The sequence below is a fragment of the Molothrus aeneus genome, chromosome 4, assembly GCF_037042795.1.
Source record: "Molothrus aeneus isolate 106 chromosome 4, BPBGC_Maene_1.0, whole genome shotgun sequence".
Lineage (NCBI taxonomy): Eukaryota > Metazoa > Chordata > Aves > Passeriformes > Icteridae > Molothrus > Molothrus aeneus.
In genome coordinates, this window is record NC_089649.1 from 6,458,806 (window position 1) to 6,472,627 (window position 13,822).

At 41.7% G+C, this 13,822-nt stretch overlaps 1 protein-coding gene across 2 annotated transcripts in view; it reads right to left on the reverse strand.

The window, feature by feature from the left end:
• PDE5A (phosphodiesterase 5A) overlaps nucleotides 1–11,945 on the reverse strand; it is a 50,403-nt gene extending 38,458 nt beyond the window's left edge. For both annotated transcript variants that reach the window (XM_066549497.1, XM_066549496.1), the window contains exon 1: nucleotides 11,842–11,945. In XM_066549497.1, the coding sequence (XP_066405594.1) occupies nucleotides 11,842–11,945 (104 nt within the window). The remainder of the gene's footprint in view (nucleotides 1–11,841) is intronic.
• Nucleotides 11,946–13,822: the final 1,877 nt, after the last annotated feature.

The following is a 13,822-nucleotide window of genomic DNA, read 5'->3' on the forward strand; positions in this document are numbered from 1 at the left end:
CAAAACATGAAAGCTTTTCTTGAAAAGCATCAAGGAAACATGATTATTACCAATTCAACCCCCTTCAAAATAAGAACAGATTATTCTCATGCATCTCTCCTACTGCCTTTCCTTGCAGATGACACTAATTGTCTAATTCAACCCCAAATACTGCATAACCCTAAAACTGTATTTTTAAGTGTTCACCACCAGTCAAAAAATGCCATGCATTTCTAGTAATTAACTGTGCTTCTCAAATTAACTTAGTACCAGAAAGCCAACCCTAAAAACGTCCTCACTAAATACAGCATATCATAACATGAGTCTACTTTTTTTATCACACTATCACTTTCTCAGCCAAAATCGGAGGGGTTTTTCTTTTGGGCTTTTTTTTGTCTTTTGTTTGGTTGGGGTTTTTTTAAATACAGGGCTTTCTGTTTAATTTGCTCAGTGTCAAGGATTCCTCACAGCAAATGCCCTACTCTCAGAAGAAACGGGTTTTCGCTGTATTACATAACATATGAGCCGAGGAACAGCAAAAACCCTATTAACAAGTCTGATCTTTTGGAAACCTTTCATGGTGGTCATGTTTTAAATTTGGGATATTTTTTATTTGCTCAGCAGACCACAGGAATTTGGAGAGTGAAGCTGAATGAAGCCATGGAAGTGATTCAGGTTAGTCAGCTGCTGATCAGTTACACACATCAGTGTACATTACATATGAAAAGCACTGCACAATAGTCTTATTTTCCTTAGAGCACACCTTGGTCTTTGCTGTAAGATGCAATACTGCAAGCACAATTAGCCCTTAACAGCAAAGTGATCAATTAAAATCTAAACTCCAACAATATTACTTTTAATAGCAAGCCATCCACAAAAGGAAACTCATTTGATTTCTGTTAGGAAGGCTTGAAAGAGTTGCTTCCATCACCATTTGGAGACCTCAACTAGAGGAAACCAAAATGGTATAAAAAAAATTGAAAAAACCAAAAAATGCTATAAAAACATTGAATTATTAAAAACCAATGATCCTCCTTTATGAAAGCAGTGATACCTATTTTTTGTGCAGTAACCTCATGCAAGTGTTTCCTGCAGTGAAGCAAAGAACAACTAATATATCATAAGAAATTTGACTTCAACAATATTACTTTCCATTACTTAAACAGGATAAACATTAAATGTGGGAACTGTGACCATTCATTACTGCAATGCATAATATGATTTGCATGGGACAGTGTCACATGTGCAAAAGTTGTTTCACTGAGAGTCAAAATAAGAAGCTTGCATTTGGTTACACTTAGAATTTGCATTTATTAGACTGAATGAGCAAGAATAAATATTTTCAATTAAAATGACCACAAATATCCTTAAGGAAATTAAAAAGCTAAAGATACCAAAATCTGTATGTAAATACAGTACAACCTCTAAAATCAGTGCTGCTAACTCTTGTTAACAGGTGCATTATATGCGTGTGGGCCCTTTTTGTTTTACTCTGATCACCTCAAAATAAAACATAACCTGGAAATTTTAGCTTCTCCAAAACAAAACTATCATCCAGCACTAATGCTGCAGAAAGGAACTTGCAAATGCCAGCTGGAGGCATTTAAACCTCAGACAGAAGATAGGTATAGAAAAATTGACAGTTTGAAAGAAGATTGCTGACTTGACCCAGATTCACGTGTGTGCTGACTTCCTTTCTGAGCACTGAGGACTGGCATTAATGGAAGGTAAGATTGAAAAGTAGCAGTAATGACATAGTACCAGATGGAGGGGGTTCTCCAACGACTGATGAGGCTCAGAACCCGTGTAATTGAAAATGCACATGTTTGAAGGCATGTTTGTAAATGAACCTGTGCTGTTGTTGGGCAACTGCAATTTGCAGAGCAATCTGATTCACTGCCTACTTACTCCTGAGGAAAGGAGAATATAAAAAGCTATTCTTTTCCCTCCTCCCGATGTACACTGAATTTACATACACTGATGTGTTGATACAAGATGCAAGGCAGAGAAACAATCAGTTAGCCTTCATGCATAAAGAAAAAACTACAGCAGAAATTGGATTTATCAGTAGAAACCTGTCATTTTGTTTATTCTGCAGTGTTGTGTTATGATTTCCCCAGGCCTTAATGGTGTAGCAATAGCAATCAGAAAGAACAGTGTACTCTGAATGCTAATACCTGTTCTCAAATTGTGGCCGTGACATCATTAATTTTTTACCCTCTTGCCTTCTTACTGTGTAAAATAACCTCCATTTCTGATGGAGGTTATTCAGGGATGTGGAACACAGCTGTAGAACCTTTCACATGAAAGGAATTATGTTTAACAAGAACTGAACTACTTGTTGGGTATCAGCACTGTTCATGAAGCACTTAAACATTGAACAGAACTCTATGTGGAGCTGCATAATTATGAGTAACATATTCGTGTCCTTTGATTTCTCTTGGGTGATGGTTCAATAACTTGCCAACAAAGTGCATGATTCTCTGAAAGCGCTTTGGTTTAACACCAACAACAAATCCTTAACTAAAGTGGTTAAAGCCTGGCTTTCAACCTCAAGCCTTTTTAAGCATTTTACTTTGGGCAACAGGAAAGCCATTCAAATTCAACTGGAAAAAGAACAGTGTTCAGTGACCTTTACCAAATGCCTCTTCTAACAAGGAAACTATTTAGCTCCTTTTACTCACCTAGTTACACACATGGGTGGAAGAACCAGCATTTCACATGAGCTGACGTATTCTAACTCTATTTAAAATCGCTCGGTGTCTTGACATGTGTCCGCTTGTTGACACTCAGTCCTATTTAACAATGCATGACAAGAAGGGTATTATGGCTAACACAAGGACTCTCAGAGCACAGAATTAGCTCAGCAGCTATCTGACACCAGACACGTCCTGAGCCACGAGTGAGGCTCCTGGAAATTAGCACCGAGTGCCATGTACAATTAAGATGTCATTTGAAAGGACTGCAGGAAGACACCAACACTTCCTATTCATAGGAACAGTCTTCAGTAAGCACTGGCATTGTCAAGAGCTGATTGTAAGGACAAGACCCTGGCTGTAGTTTAGAGGTTCCAGGAGCAGATACTGATCCACAGTGATCCATGCAGACACAAACTCAGTGCAGCGTCTCTATCCCACCATTGAAGAGCTGAAGGATCCATATTGTTGAAGAGCTATAGGATCCATATCCCTCACGACTGGGATGCATCCTTTACTGCACTATGAGCCTTTAATATGAACCTTTACTCAAGAAAGACGTAATTTATCCCAGAACTCATGAACAGGAATAGTAGAATATGAGGATAGCATTTTTTAGTCATTCCTATCAGCCAAATCCAATCTTCCCTCTCTAAAACATGACAGTAGTGACTGCTGAATTTGGCTGGTGACTTCATCAGCAGATGACAAAACTGGAGAGGAATTTGGAAGTGATAGTGCTAAGAAGGGGATAAAAATGCAATGGCAGGCAAAACATTGAAGAAAAAAAGAAAAAAGATGGTGTGATCCTCCCCTCTCTGTCACTGCTTATATACAAGAACAAGTAACCTGCAGTACATGAGACCTTGCAAGCTTCAGAAGAATTAAGACTTTGGCCCCAATTTGTTAAAAGCTGCACAGATAGACCTGTCCCTAGAGCAAGAATTTTTCAGTATTAATAGGCAATAAAACCAAAAAAATCAATGGTTGAGAAAACACAGACACAAGGAAGCAACATGTCTTGAGCCAGGTCATGCAGGAAGGCACATGTAGACCTGAAGAGAACTTGGCTGTATTTCCTGTGCCGTATGCATCAAACCATACTGACACAACACTAATCACTATGCTACTCATACACCAGGAATATTAAATAATTTATTGTACCCATCTTTGCTTCTTTGTGATCATCTTCAAAGTACACAGCAGACTTCTCAAAAACAACCAAAAAAACAACAACCCAACCCAGTGAAGATGTTTAACAGCCAGGTTGCAATTGTCTTGCTTACACTTAGCCTATGTAAGAACACACCAATGTGACCATTCAGCACAACTGCTTGGCACCTTTGGAGGAAATGTGCAAAAAACAGAATGCAAAGGTAACACGGAGATGCAACAACAACAGTAAAAACTGAATGTTACTTACCTTGCACAAAGAACACATAACACTTGCAGTTCCATAAAAGAACACAGCGATGAGTAGTTTTCAGTGAAACAGCAAATAATTCCCTGTTTTCCTTGTTGCTCATAAGCCACTCATACATACAGTGTATGACGTTTTAGCAGTTGTGTGGGCTATTCTGCTAATGTTTCATTCAAAGCAGCAGTTATTGGTAACACTTCAGGAGAGGGATTACAAACTTGCCTACTAGAAAATGCCAGCTTTCAAGTGTTTCAATTCCTGTAGCCTAATCCTGACAATGCTGAAATCAATAATATTTCAAGCTAAACTTCATAACTATCATCAATTGTCTTCCATAAAATAACCACTAGATGTCTTCAAATTTCTCTCCAGCATCTTGACAGAATTTCGACACAGAAATCATTTAAAGCATTAGCAAAAACTCCAAAACTAGTCAGTTTTTGCAAAGGAGTTTGAAATACAAAGCTACTTGCTTATTATACTTGCCTTCCAATTTTCTGTCTAGTATTTCCTATTTCACTATCACATTCTAAGTGGCTTTGTCTCTTTTCTAGCAATGGAAAGACTTAAAGAAATTTTATAAGGCCTCATTAGATGACAACAGCAAACAGACTGTAAACTGACTGTAAAAGGAGTGTTTTCAAACTGACTAAAACAGTAGATTAACAAAACACTAGATGTTTTTCCTTAAACCCTTCCCAATTACAGTTAGTGGAGGTGCCATTTCTCACAGTGGTAGGCAAGCAGTTCTGGAATATGAAATACAACAGCGCCAGTTTTTTAGCACAACTCGGTCAAATATATTAGCATACGTTTAGCTTTAAACACTTCAATTGGCACAAATGACTTCTGTTTGAATACAGTTCTTAATTTAGAACATTAATGCTTGATTCAAACCATGCTCATGAGAGACCAAAATAACTTTTTAGAATGATGAAATTTTCATCTTGTCTGAATGCTCATTCTAAAAAAAATAGAAGGCAGAGATTGCTTTACTACTTGTAGCAAAAGTATTCAAATTGGAAAACGTAAATCTGACAGGCTATTCTTGGCTATTTTCAAATTTTCTTTAATAACCTAACTTCGAGCTTCACTTATTACAAGAAAGCTTTCTTCCACAGAAGAGACTTTCTACTTGCACTATAAAGAAAGACAGAATAAATCCTCAGGGATTAAAGTTAAAATTCTAAAACGTGACCTTTATTTCTCCTCCCTATGTTTGCTTCTTGTTCCCAGCCCATAAAAAAAGAAAAAAATAACAACAACTAGGTATCGAATGGTTTTGTTGGGAAAGCAGCAGGACAACACCAGTAATTTCAGTGAAAAATGGATTAAGAGTCAAGTTCACATGTGCTTGGAGACCTCACGTAAATCTTCAGCACTACTTAATTTCCACCTGAATTCCTAAACCAGAGTTTAAGTATGACTGAAGTGCAGAGGCTCTGGGATGGCTCTCTCTGCTGGGGTGAGTGCACATAATGCACAAATAAGTGGGAAAATACATATCTTTTACTAAGCAAATATACTTTGTGGCGATATTTTCAATGCCAAACCCAATGAGAAATCACACTCATTGTGTTACACATGAGGGCTATCTGAGTAGGGCTTCTTTTCTGGCAGTTTACAAACAGCTCTTTCTGTATTTAATGCCCTTTTTAAAAGATAGTTTTCTCAAGTCAATCATATAAATGAGAAAGCATTCTATATAAATTTATGTATGTTTCTTTTCCAGTGAGGAAAAGAAATACTTCTACACTGTGCTTTTATTAACTACATTTTTCCATGACAACACCAAAACAATTTAAGGGTGAAAATGAAAGTAAGTTGGTAGCATATTAGTTCACGTCAAGAACGTATTGCCTATATCCTCTTTACATGAGGATTCCTCAGCAGATAGCCAATACAGAACCTCTGTGATCCTCTATAACTTAGAAATCAAATAAAGCTGTCGAAATTCTTGAGTCTCCTGCCGAGGATATCAAAAGATCGAAAGTACTGTAATATGGTAATAGTTAGCCTGAAACAGAAAGATTCAAAAAGGGGATGTTAACTGTCAGAGTGGTCGGCCTCATCTTATTTTCTACCCATACTCTAAGGCTTACCAGTGTATTTTAATTAATGTATCCTGCACACCCATTTGTTTCTTTATTGCACAGGGCAAGTGGAACCAAGTGAATGCACATTCTCCTTGTAGCCACTCACAGTTTCTGCTGCCTAGTTCATCACCATACCAAAGATTCTGTGTAGGAGTTCAATTTAGAGCTTTGGGGGAATTTAAGATGTAAATTGCTACTAGAGATTGTTTCCAAAACACTCCAGCTTTCACCTCACTTTATTTCCAACAACAAATGCCAGAAGTAGTCAATCACATTTGCAACTTGATGAATACTGGTAACATTCCTCAGCTTCCTGAATGCTTTGTGAATCAGTAGTTAAATATATTTTGGGAGCATCTTAAAGCTTTGCTGTTATCATGAAAGGCATAAGGAAGGATATTGATACATTATTTATAAGTGGGATAACTATGAACATCATTATACCAACAAGGAAACTTTGCAAGACTCACACAGAAATTGATTTTTTTTCCTGTACTTAGTTCTCAGAAAAACCTGGTAAACATCCAATAAAACCAAGTAAATGGGAGAAAATATTCTGACCCCCTGCATTAACACCACTGCTTCCTGTGGGTTTCCAGCTGTGGTCCCAAGAATCAGTGGGTCTGCAGCCCTCCCATTAATGCTTTACACTGGGTAACTTAGAAAAGGCAGTCCCCTTACAGCATATCCCAACTATCTGCACAGGATTCCATGCCTCCACTGGAAAGCTACTGGGGTCCTTCCATCATGGAAGTTCAAAGCCCACTCTCTAATCACCAAGCTCATGTTAGGAATACATATGGTTCATACCTATGCATTTTTAGGATTATTACTTTTTCTGGTATGCAACACCTTTTAAAGAAAAAACACAAGCTACAGCACATTTCAGTGCAGAAAACATCTAATAGCTGTATCTTTGAAAATCAGAATTTTCATTCAATTAGAGAAAATAAGCACACATGCATTACCAATGCACAAAATGCATATGACACATAATATTTAGGAGATTCAACTTCAGATAGCTGGCTCAGACAGAAAGACATTTTTAAAAGCCCTCTAGACAGAGACTAGAAGGCAGATGTCCTGACTAATGTAGTACAGCAGGCAGCACATTAGAAAAGGATGGTCCACCAGCCATCAAGAAGGAAAAAAAAAAAAAAGAAAAAGCCCCAAGCAACTGTGCCTGAGTTGCCTGAGTTTTCTCCATGTAATAAAGGTAATTGATATATTCAAATAACACAATATCTGAATTTTAGCACAGTTTCCCAGTAAACACCAGTTCTGGAATCCTCAGTGAAGTACTGTGAAGTACCATACTGTTAAGAACATTTATTTTTCCAAATACAACCCCACCTTAATTAATTTGTAAATATTTCTCAAACCTGCTAATAAGCCAAGATGCATTTATAACAAAATAATCTTATTTCTCCTGAAGGGCATACAGGATTTGGGTCAATAATTTGTCTTCAGCACACCAGACATTTAGGGAATCAGATGACATTCTGCCTGTAAGAATACAGTTACCTCCAATTGCGAAGAGAAAATTTACTTTGGCTGTTTTGGCAGTCTGCTGCTTCTGAGAGCAAAGAGCACTAAGAATCACTCCCATATTTTTAAAACAGGGACAAACAGGAAGTCAGAAGTACAAAAATATTCCATAGCGGGTTGAAATAAGTGTGATGTTAGAACGCAGCAATGCATGTGTTGTTTTTTTAAAGGAATGTAAAAAGACAAAACTTCAAGAAGACAAAAAGGCAGATGAATTTAGCCATAAATGTGACCTAAAACCAAGGAGATGATGCCTTTATATCATCTAGTTAGAACAACCACAGTTGCAGCAACAAAGCAGATTCACAATTACTTGAAAATGTTTCTGCTTCTGGGAAGCCAGAATATGATAAGCAATTCTAAAACTTTGGGAAGGGAAAAATAACAAGACATGGGGAAAAAGAAAAAAAGCTTAAACTTCATAGGAGCAAGGCATTTAGAAACTCTTGGCCCTTAGGTGTGCAGTACCAAACTCTCCAGCCAGAAGTTTTGTCAGCCAGCACAGCCTCACTGATTGAACCAAATTCATCCCATCCCCAAGTGTGCCAGTTCCCCCTTTGTTGCGCTGCACTTTGATCATCTTGGAACAGCACCTCACAGATAACAGCTATTTCTATTGCCTCCACATGCCACTCACCTGCCTGGTACAAAATAAAGTAATAAATATCTGATTCCATACCTTCCTACTCATGGGATCCCAGTTCATTCACCTCCTCAGAGGAGGGAGGACTCCAAGCTATTCACCTGGATTACACACTTGTAGGACTGCAGCCTCGCACTGCTCACATGGAAGCCAATCACCGCAGTTTTATCGGACAATATCCATAACGGCAGCCCAGCCTGGAAGGAGGCTGGGATGCGGCCTTCCTGCAGCCACTGCCAGCCTCGAGGCATTGCAGATCCAAATACAAGGTGTGAGCCCTTGGAACGTGCTCATCTTCTGCAACACATCAGAGGGGAGAGAGGAACACAGGTGCACACTTGTTAAGCCGACGACCTGCAGCCCTTCTCTCCAAGAAGCCAGCACTTGGGCTGGGGAGCACAGTGATTCCAACAGCAGTCACTTCATGAACAAATTGTGAATAGAAAGAAACATCTTTTAAAGTGCCACCTCGCCAGAAAAGAATTTTTATTCAAACCACAGCAACGGATACTAATATCAAACTGCCCTATGCAAACTGGATCAGGAGGCAACTACTCAATTATCTGAGATTATAACCCTAACCCCATACTTAAAAAAAAAAAATCACAACGCATACGACTTCTAAGTATTGTTTAGACACTTAATTAAAACTTCTTCATGTCTGGAAACTACCAACAGAACTACCATATAAAACACTGTGGGAATTAATTAATTGCAGAAAAAAATATATTAACTATTCAAACTCATTACAAAATTCCTAAATTAGGTTCTAATTCAAAGCTCATTTATGTGAGTGAAAACAGCTTGTATTACGCAGTCAAAAGTGATGGAGCAGGTGATCTTTTCCTATTCCTATGTAGAAATATTTGAGAAACAAATACAGAAACTATCTTCATCCATTAGCAATTGTGCCTCACAACATGCAGCTGAATATGCCTCCATGCTCTGCAAAACACCAGATTAACTAACTTCTTGGTCTATTGCTTCCAGGACCTGTGAGAAGTTTGACATATTATAAAACAAAACAAAAAAGAGAAGCAGTAAATTATGATTAGAAAAGTGTTGAAACTAGTTCTGGGAACCCTGCTTTACTTGAGAGAACAAATATAATGTTAAGTAGCAGAACATTAACAGCATAGTCTTTGTTCGGTGTTTGCTGCACTGCAAAGATTCAGCTAAAACAAAGCACAGCATTAAATGCTAGGAATTTCTTTTGTTAAGCCCCAAATAATGCTACCAAGTGGAACACTAAACCTCTTTAAAAAGTACAGCTGTTCTTTCCAACCACTCAGCTCTACGTGTTACCATCTTTGTATCAACATACAGTGAAGTCATTTGTCTTTTTAAATACAAACTTAGATATAACAGAGGTATTCCTTATTATATGTAGTTTTCTATTTATACAATAAGGACAAAGAACATTCCATGCAAGACAGCAGAGAAGAGAGTTTTGAGACAATTGCAATGTTTCCGTCATTTCAGAAACATCACAGAATTGTTGCCAAGCGAGGGCTCAAAAGTCCACAGTGTTTCTGCAAACCCCTCTCTAACTGCAGAGACATTATCATCTCGGAGACTCACTGAATTGTATTGTCTGAAGTACTGCCTCTTTCAGAACGGCACAAATGCAAAACTGTGCCTCAGAGTGGAAAAAAAAAAAAACCTAACCCGTCCTGCCCATGGGGAAAAAAAATCTGACACAGTGGTTACTATTAATTAGCATTCCTATTTGCTCAATACTACATCCAGTTTCCAAAGGAAGTGTGATAGGCTGAACTAGGAAAATGCTACTTCTCGATGCTGCTAGCACCCAATTTGCTGGGCAAACAAGCTGCCCTTCAGTGCCACACCATGCACTGGTGTTCTGGAAAGCAAACACCAAGGTTAACGACTTCCATCTATGCATCCTGCACCAATGTACAGCCTTAAAAAAAAATCAACATTTAAAAGACATTTTAAAGGCTTTTTTTTTTCCCCTGATAAATGAACCTAAGAAAGCAACAGCAGAAGAAAGGGGACTGCCTGACAGATGGTCACAAGCAAGCAGGTGACCCCTGAAGCTTTCTAGCTCTCTGCGAGTCAATTATTAATGGGGATTTCTCTTCTTACCGCCCCATCCCATGCAGAGAGGAGCAGCAGCAGCAAAACCTCATTCAAAATGCATCCATCCCCGCCAAGTGACTCGGGGAAGAAGCAAATCAGCAGCGGCGAGCAGATGGTGCGAGCGGCTCGGGAGCGGGAGCGCAGCGAGCCCGCGGAGACGCCGTGTCCGAGGAGCCAACCGCAGGACTTACTAACCCGAGCTCCTGCTAAGATATACCGTGGGAGTGCAGATCGCCCGGGCTCTGCATCCCCACGGCTTTGTTTATCGGAAAATATTCAAAATGGAAACCTGACTCCACTTCTAAAAATAGCCGAATTTACTCCAAATCGACTTGAAGTCCCGCTCCTGAAGTGTGTGACAACAGTGAGCAAATACCTCGTCTTATCTCCAAAAGGCAGCATGTCAAGTCAAGGGGGGGAAATGCCCAGACGAGCTCTTCAGGTCCTCAATATTGGGTTCTTCGTAAGAACCGGCACCGAGAAGGGGCGAGCGCGGAGCGGCCGCCCCCGAGCAGCAGCGGCGGCGCCCGCCGGCCCCGCGCCGCCCCCTGCCGGCAGCGCGCCCGCTCCCCGGGCAGCGATCTCTGCCTGCCCGGGCTGCGCCCCGCTCATCCGGGCAGCGATCCCCTCCCTGCCCGGGCTGCACCCCCGCCTCCCTCCCGGGGGAAGGCGCAGCGTCCCAGAGGCGCTCTCCCCACTGGACGGGCTCCTGAGCCCCCTCCTCGGGCGGAGCTCCGGTCTCCAATACTCTGCGCTCGGCTCACCAGCGCTTAACCCGTGGCCCTCGTTCCGGGGGCCGCCCTTGTGTCAAAAAAGGTGATGAACTCACAGGGTGACGGAGCCCTTGAAGAGCAGCCCTTTGTTTTGAGATGACTGAGCACTGACATAACGCGCCTTCCCCAAAGACATCAGATGCTCTTTGAGGCTTCTACCTACTTCGCAGGGCGGGGAAATGCACAGTTGCTCACTACTCACGAGAAGTTGACCGTGTCTGTTTTGACCCGAGGAGAACACAAAATAAATAACTAAAAGCCCAGTACGGGGAACTCCGGGGCTGGGGCAGCTCTCCTGAGCAGCTCGTGGTGCCGGGCGGGCGCTCCCCGCCGCAGAGCGGCCGCGAACCGGGGGCTGAAGGGGAGAGCCGGCAGGGAAGCGCCGCATGTGCCCTTCGGTGGCAGCCGGACGGAGCTGCTGCGTGGTGGTTTCAGTTCTTGCTCTTTCGAGAGCGGGGACGGCGGGGGTGGGGTAAGAGTCGCTTCTTTTTATTTTCTTTGGAGGCAGCAAAGTGAAATGGAAAAGAGCGAGGTTTTCCTGTAAAAAAGGAACTACCTCTATCCGCCGCCGCTCCGGTCTTACCTCGTAGCTTTTCTAACAAAGTAAGAGCGGGTGAAGTCGCCGTGATCGTCCAGCCACGCTTCCACCGCTTCCTGCTCCGGCGCGGGGGGAGAGCAGCGCTCCATGCTCCCGCCGCCGCGGCTGCCGGCCTAGCCCGGCCCAGCCCGGCCCGGCCCGCTTTACAGCTGCGGTACCCCGAGCTCCCGGCCCCCGCCCACGCCCCGCTCCCAGGTGTGCGGGCAGCAGGAAGCCCGACCCGCGGCACCCCAGCGCATCTCCGGCCCGGCTGCCGGTCCCGCAGCGGGCAGAGCCGGCTCCACCTCCACCGCGGCCCCGCCTGCTTCGAAAAAGTGTCTTTTTGACAAATCGAGTGTCGCTTTAGAGGCTGTCGCTGTCGGGTGTCAATATGTGATCTCTGACAGACCTCAGCCTGGATACGAGTACTAAACCCCTGGTTTTGCAGTCGTTCATGCCTACAGTGCGGCTGTTAGATCCCTTTTAGGCTCCGAAAAAGCACAGCCTGGCTTTGAGGATGCTCCTACTTTCTCAAAATTAGACAGCTGGGACTGCAATTTTGGTTAACACTGAGCACCACTTTCATGTATTGTAGGTCCATTCTATGATGCGCATGTGCACGTTTATAACAAATTATCCTCTGCATTCACAATGCACCTTTCACAAAGGCTAATGCATATCTGGGGCTCCCTGTGCTGCCACACGTGCAGTGTCTTTGAAGGTAAGATAACAAATAGCAGAATGTTTCAGGGGAGGGGAATCTACAGAGTCTTGCAAATTATTTTCCTCTGTAGTTAATTGAGAGCGAGTGTATGAAATATTTTCTGCTGCTCTTAACCCCCTTTCAGGTGTATGTAGACTTCTGATACGGAGATCTGTCTCCTGTATGTAGAGAAGTGGGGTTCTGCAGCTTGAGAAGGGGCTGCAGCAGGACCTTCACAGCAAAGGGATTCAGAGCCTGTCCATGAGCTCGAGGGAAAAGTTTTATCTTCTGTGTCTTTGTGTCACATCTGTGTGTAGCACTGACTTGGACACATGTATCTTTTGGCTGTGAGAGTTTCTGTGTAATATGAGGCACACAGAAAGGGAGGTTTTACGTGAACATTACTCCGCTGTAAAGGGGATCTCAGGGGAAATGTTGTGCATGGTGACCAGAGAGCAAATGTGAAGATAAAGCATAAGCCAGTTACATGCAGCACGAGTCAAGCTGCTGTTCAAGGCGAAGACAAATCTTTGCCTTCAGCAGAGAAATGCAGAATTACCAAGCAAACTGCATAAACAGACAACATGAAACAGATGTTTAGTGCCAAAACCTGGAAAGAGTGGTATGTTAGGTTAAAAAATAAAATAAACCCGTTGTGTAAATCATAGATTTCTGCATTAACCATTTCAGAAAAAGAGTTCTGAGGTTACAGTAGACATGGCAGTTAAAGCTCCTAAGCTAGGCAGAAGTTTTGGAAAATGACACTGTGTTAAAATGCTTAAGTATAATAGCAATGTAAAACATGCAATTATAGAATGCAGATTTTATAAGTAACTGAAGTGCCATTCCCTGAATGGTCTCGTATGGAATATTGATCATGGTACTGCTCATCCAGTCTCAAAAAGCAGTTGCAGAAGGACCAAACACATGGAAATATCTTCTTTGTAAAGAGGCAGAAAGAGTTTGTTTACAAAAGGAGAAATACAAATATATAATTTAATTACTGGTATTTAAAAAGTAGGATAGTATTTTCTCTCTGTCTCGTAGGAGAATAACAAGGTAATGGTCAATGCAATTATGTCAGCTGCAATAGATAGCATCTCATTTCATGTAATTAGGAGTAGCACTAATAGAAATAAGCATTTATCCTGTGGTAACATCCAGTAGGCCCCAGTCAGGAACAGAGGAGCACCAAGGAGCACTGTAAACATGTCACATTAAATACCAGGCCAGCTGAGGTGCACCCAGCATCCCTGTACTCGATGCCACAAGGAACTGGGACCT